Source organism: Condylura cristata, unplaced genomic scaffold (genome assembly GCF_000260355.1).
Source record: "Condylura cristata isolate star-nosed mole 26May11 unplaced genomic scaffold, ConCri1.0 scaffold00004, whole genome shotgun sequence".
Lineage (NCBI taxonomy): Eukaryota > Metazoa > Chordata > Mammalia > Eulipotyphla > Talpidae > Condylura > Condylura cristata.
This window is the reverse complement of record NW_004567105.1, coordinates 19,245,235-19,250,979: the sequence shown is the minus strand read 5'-3', so window position 1 is coordinate 19,250,979 and position 5,745 is coordinate 19,245,235. Positions and strand designations below refer to the sequence as shown.

The 5,745-nt window shown below is 48.5% G+C and overlaps 1 protein-coding gene across 1 annotated transcript; it reads right to left on the bottom strand.

The window, feature by feature from the left end:
- Window positions 1–272: 272 nt before the first annotated feature.
- DUSP6 (dual specificity phosphatase 6) lies at window positions 273–5,035 on the bottom strand. Its single transcript, XM_004675831.2, has 3 exons — window positions 3,822–5,035; window positions 2,787–3,224; window positions 273–1,756 (listed from the first exon to the last, which is right to left on the bottom strand). Exons 1-3 carry the CDS (start codon window positions 4,219–4,221, stop codon window positions 1,449–1,451), a joined length of 1,146 nt encoding a protein of 381 aa, XP_004675888.1. The 5' UTR covers window positions 4,222–5,035; the 3' UTR covers window positions 273–1,448.
- Between the last annotated feature and the right edge of the window lie 710 nt (window positions 5,036–5,745).

Below are 5,745 nucleotides of genomic sequence, written 5' to 3'. Positions count from 1 at the left end.
AAGCTGTTCTGTGTGGTTTCATTTTTCTTCCAGAGCATTAAAATTTTCTTTAAAAAGCCAGAACTATATATTCCTATAGGAAGGGCTTTCCAACTCTTGATAATTTGTTCTGTAGCACTTGTAGAAACATTCTTAGAATAGCTTCAAAGGTGACAACTTTGCCTGTTTATCATACATGTACTCTACAAGCCAGAATCTGTCCCCAACTGCAAAATGCTAAATGAATGGTTTAACCTGTAAGTACAATGAAAAAATATATATATACACCTTCCATAGCCAAAATAGTTATTTATTAATAATTTAAGGTTTTACATCCTTACAGTAAATTTCAGCTCAAACTTTACACCAGGGACGTAATGGAGCAACTTTACTCTCCCCTCTTCACAATCAGATGCACTTCACCTAGCAAACGGGCACCATGCTCACACACACGCTTCCAGTTTTATACAAATTGTTTTTAAAAAGGAAAGAAACTAACCCAAAATATTGCATTTGAGGTGACACTCCCTGAAGAATTTGTACAGAGGTAATATACTGTTTAGCACAGCTGAAGTTAAAAAAAAAAAGTGAACCCATGATTTTGGTGTCTAAGATATCCCCTTTCAGACAATACAAGCCAAAATATTTACAAAGGTAAGGCATAGTTAAACTACATAAAGGGGGGGGGGGAGTCACAAAGAAAGATGAAAGAGACTGAAGACTGCACCATAACAAGGTCTCAGCAAATAAGTGCCCATGAAAACGTCAGAATTGGTAAAATTGAGCATGCTACAAATATATCCTTTGGATTAGAAAAGAGCAAATGTTTCTTTTTTCAGTTTAAGAAGTGGCATATTGCTCTTTCTCCCTTTGGATGCTTTCTTTTAAACCCATCAAAGGAAAAACAAATACAATTCAAACAAACACTGTCAAGTGATTTAAGATCAAATATTTACATTAATCAAAGGAAGTATCACGTGTCTTATTAATTTTTTTTTTTTTTTGCAAACTGATTACCACAAATACAGAGCTGAAACCTCTCTTTGGCTCCTCTATATGCAAAATTGAATCAGTCTTCACTGAAGACAATGTAGATAAGTCAGTTCCAGATGCAAAAGAAACAGTCATACAAGGCCCAAAGGAACACACACCCCACCCTACCCACTTGGTCCTACCCTACAGAGGCTGCAAGTCCTCAAATTCCAGTCCCTACTTGGGTAGGCTGTACCCTGGGTGCAGAGCAAACCCGCTGTCTGTGTCTATACAGCATGTCCTGTTCTTTCCATGAGAATGGAGCAAATCTCTCCCTTTGTAACAGCCAATTCCACACTTGGTAACCTTGTCTAATACAGACAGCTGGTGTCATTTTGACACCAGGGGCCACATACAAAGAAAGCAGCCCAGCTGATGTTGCCAAGAGAAACTGCTAAAGGCAGGAACACATCCTAGTGAGGTGGGCCTGCAGCCTTTCACGTGGATTGCAGGGAGTCCACCTGGTAGACGTTCTGGTTGGAGGGAGTGGTGAAATAGAGCTGCTGTGCGGGGACCCGGTTGTCACAGGGGCTGCTGAGTCCCAGCGTCCTCTCGAAGTCCAGCAGCTGGCCCATGAAGTTGAAGTTGGGGGAGATGTTGGATTTCTTCATCTTGACAATGTCATATGCATCATTCATGGACAGGTTAAGCTTCTGCATAAGATAAGCCACAGTCACAGTGACCGAGCGACTGATGCCGGCCAGGCAATGCACCAAGACGCCACAGTTTTTGCCTCGGGCTTCATCTGTAAACACAAAAAGGAGGCAAGATGTCAAGACTGAAAAACACCCTTTGTGAATGAATGATCGATCTAAAAAAGACAGAAAAGATAAAAAAAAAAATCCTGTGTGGCAGTTGGGACTGGCAGGCAACAGAAAATGTATCACTGCAATAAAACATGTACACTGGGCACAATTACATATTTCAGATATTTTCTGAAAAGAGAGCTTTTGTATTAAGTTTCTGCCAGCAAAAAACTCCTTAATGTGTGCATTCTTTGCCTCAGCATGTGAATACCAGAAACTGCAATATGGTCGTGAATGCCTTTTATACAGACAAGCAGACTGCAAGGGTCCATTAAATTATTCTCTAACTGTTGTGCTGCTAACAATGGAGGTATTCAGGCATTTTACAAGAGAGAGGGAAGTCACAGGGGACAGCCCATTAGAAGGAACAGGATGTCGACATGGCCTGAAAATGAGTTCCTTTGTAATAGGAAATGCATTACAATGCCTGGAGATTCGCTTCTCCCAGCCTTCCAGCCCACAGCCCTTCCTGCGGGGTTCAGGTTACCCTAGCTGTCTCCCAGTTAAAGAGTATCACAGTAACACTCAACCCGATTACAACATTCAGCCTTCAAATGGCTTTCCAACAACTAACTTGATGTCCTAAAATAACTCCCAGATCTTTTAAAATTGTAAAGCGATGCTAGAATTCCTGTCTGCAGTATTTCTATCTAGTGCCTCCCAAGAGTCCAAAGATTGTGGGAAAATTCTGTTGTCTGGTTTAAACTACTACCCCCTTGCCTCTTCAAATTACTGAAGACGGAGACTGAAGAAACAAGGCATTTCAAATGCACTTACTCTACAGCTTGTCAAAAGGCACTATTTCTTTACGTTGCAAAAAGAATAAGCAGAATTTACAACTCTTTCAGAACAGAGAACCTTCGGTCTGACAAATTACCGAGCGACAGTAATGATTAACATCTTAAATTCTAGGAATGGCTAGACTTTTGCACTTACAAGTCAGAGAACTGACTGTTTAATTAGTCTCACCTATGAAAGAAATGGCCTCGGGGAAAAACTGGGACAGGTTTTGGCTCCAGTGATCCGAGATGGGGATTTGCTTGTATTTAAACTCTCCTGCATTCTCAAAGAGATTCGGCAAATTGGGGGTGACGTTCAAGATGTACTTGATGCCAAACTCCTCCAACACGTCCAGGTTGGTGGAGTCCTTGGCACAGCCCAAGTAGAGGAAAGGCATGATCTCCACGGGGAAAGAAGGTTGGCTATTGGACAGCGGGCTGCCATCCGAGTCGGTCGCACTGTTGGGGTCTCGGTCAAGGTCAGACTCAATGTCCGAAGAGGAGTCAGAGCTGATACGCAGGCCCCCGAGTCCCAGCACTGGCAACGGTGGTGAGCTGCTGCTACACGAGCCGTCTAGGTTGGTTTCGCAGTGCAGGGCGAACTCAGCTTGGAACTTACTGAAGCCACCTGCCAGAACGAAGAAAGCAATCGTGTAACCAGAGATCCTGTAGTGGTTTTCACAGCTTGTGAGGGCCACAGTCCCGCTCAGGAAACCCCACATGTCCTTACGAACCCCCATACAAAGTCAAATATAAGAGGACGCTGCTTGCTTGAATGGGTGATTTGGGGAGTGAAACGACCCGGCTCACCTCCCCCGGGGACCCGTATTTTTTTTGGCCCCTCAAATGCACAAGATGGCAACTTTTCTGGATATTTTCAAGGGCTAAGATATGCCAGCCTCCACCCTCAGCAACCTCCCTTCCTGTCCTGTAGATGTCAATTCAAAGGTAAACGTAAAAATACAGGGAAATGAAGGTATTTTAGGTAAAGAGAATTTGTTACTAAGAAATGACCCGTGCCTGCAGCCGGAAAGGGGTAGATTCCGCGCCCGCCGGGCTCTGGGGTCTTGGACGCGCGCGGTTTGCAGCCCAGAGCCCGCGGACAGACAGCGGAAACTGCTCCAGAGGTCCAGCCAAGCACTTCCATTTCGCGCGCCCTCCCGAAACTCCCCGCAACCCGCAGCCCTGCGCCCCGTTCCGCGCGCCGCACTCCCCCGGCGTGTACCTTCCAGGTAAAACGCCCGGCAGCCCTCGTCCTTGAGCTTCTTGAGCAGCAACCCAAGCACGGATTCGCCGCCCGTGTTTTCGTTCCAATCGCTGCTACTCTCGTCGTAGAGCACCACCGTGTCGGTGCCGCAGCGCCGGGTGAAGCGGTCCCGGTCCTCGCCGCGCGTGAAGAGCGCGCGCACGGGCAGGTTGCCCTTCTGCAGGCGCCGCAACATGATGCCAGGTATGGCCACGTTGATGGCCGACTCGATGTGCGACGACTCGTACAGTTCCTGAGGCCGGCAGTCCATCAGCAACAGCCGCTCGTTGCCCAGCTCCAGCTGCTCGTTGAGCCACGCCACCGTTTTGCTGATCGCCATTTCCGACGCGAAGGGCACGGGTCTGAGCGTATCTATCATGGGGGTCGAATGCGGGAGAGGGCTTGCTGCCTACCAGACGCCCCTCCGGGCAGGCATAGGCTGAGCGCACTGCTAGAAGCAGCGCTCTCCGAGCGGGGTTTAATTCCACCTCACCCTTCCAGCGCTGGTTAGCGGTTGGAGATTGAGACAAGAGGTGAAGCCGGCGTGTTCCTCTGCACCCGGCTGCAGCCGCTCGCTGTTGGTGTCAATGAATCTCTCTGAATGAAGCTGCTCAGACAGTTTTGTTCCTCCCCAGTGAATGAAATCCAATTAATACGGACTCCGCGCCGAAAGGGAAGGAAAAAAAAAGTCGAGCGGCTTCTAATCCCTCCCTTCGAGGCTGCACCTCAAATCCACCCGGCAGTCTTTCTCCACGGATTATTCAAGCCTCGATTTGCACACTCTCTCGGACTCAGCCCTCGCACACCCCCTGTGCGAGGCAGCTCCTCAATGGATACAAACAGCGAGCGTCTCAATGGATACATTCTCCCCGCCAGCCAATGAGCGCACTGCGGAAGGGGCTGTTGCCGTGGGGACGGGCCGGCTGGAACAGGTTGTGTTGATGAATTGTTAATGAGTTTGTCATTCACAAAAACGGAAAGGAATTTCCGCTCCGGATAAGCCCCAGTGCAAACAAGCTTCAACAGCGGGCTCGGCGGGAGGAAGGAGAAAGAAGAGGAGGCGGCGGCGGAGGAGGAGCAGGGCACATAAACCAGGGCACTTCAGTTGTCTCATGTTTCCTTCTGTTCCGAGTTCACACTTCGAGTCGGAACTTTTGCGTCCAAACGGTGCAATTAGCAGGCACAAAAGCCCTCGTTTGCGACGCCTGTGATCGCAAACTAGCTTTAGGAAAACTTGGGCTGGCTTTCCCCTTAATACTCCCGTTAGACCAATTTGGGCCAGAATTCGCTTGGACCCCCTCCCCAACCCACCGTAGCCCACTCCCGCCCTCCATTAGGCGGTGTGTGGCATTTGTTTGCTGGTTTAAAAGGCCCGGCTCTTTTTGTTCTGCTGTTCTTTTAGCCGTGGCTGTGTTGGGGCTGGTGAACTGCCTGGGCTTTAGTGACCGATGAGGTGTTAAATGCTAATCCAACATCTTTCGAAACAAACCAGGGTTTTGTCGAAACATTTAAAGCAAGCAAACAAACATGTGGTTGGCCAGATAATAGGAAGAAAGCTTCTTCTTTTTTAAAAATAGCTTTTTAATTAATTTGTTTTTAAACTGGCGACTGCAGAAACACTCGTTGGGCAGTCGGGTGCTTACTGCTCTCCAGCGGCGTGGGGCGTTATAAGCCATTGTTCCAGGGACCCAGGCCCTCACCACTACTCCCCCCCGCTGTCATCCACGGCGCGCGATGGGGTCGGGCTCGTTAATCATTTCTGGGCAGTGAGCTCGGCTTCCGACCGAGGAGCCGGTCTGGCGCGGTTCCCTGAGCGAGGTGCAGTAAGGCGCACGGAGTGGGTCGGCTGTCCCCAGCTTCGGCAAGAAGTGGGGAAGTGTTCCCGCAAGGCCTGTAGGCTTTG

Excerpts from the sequence above, each read along its gene's own strand:
- DUSP6 (XM_004675831.2), bottom strand. The coding sequence starts at position 4,221 with ATGATAGATACGCTCAGACCCGTGCCCTTCGCGTCGGAAATGGCGATC. Across the intron at positions 3,225-3,821 it reads CCGGGCGTTTTACCTGGAAG|GTGGCTTCAGTAAGTTCCAA; the intron begins GTACACGCCGGG and ends TCGTTCTGGCAG. Across the intron at positions 1,757-2,786 it reads CGAGGCCATTTCTTTCATAG|ATGAAGCCCGAGGCAAAAAC; the intron begins GTGAGACTAATT and ends TTGTGTTTACAG.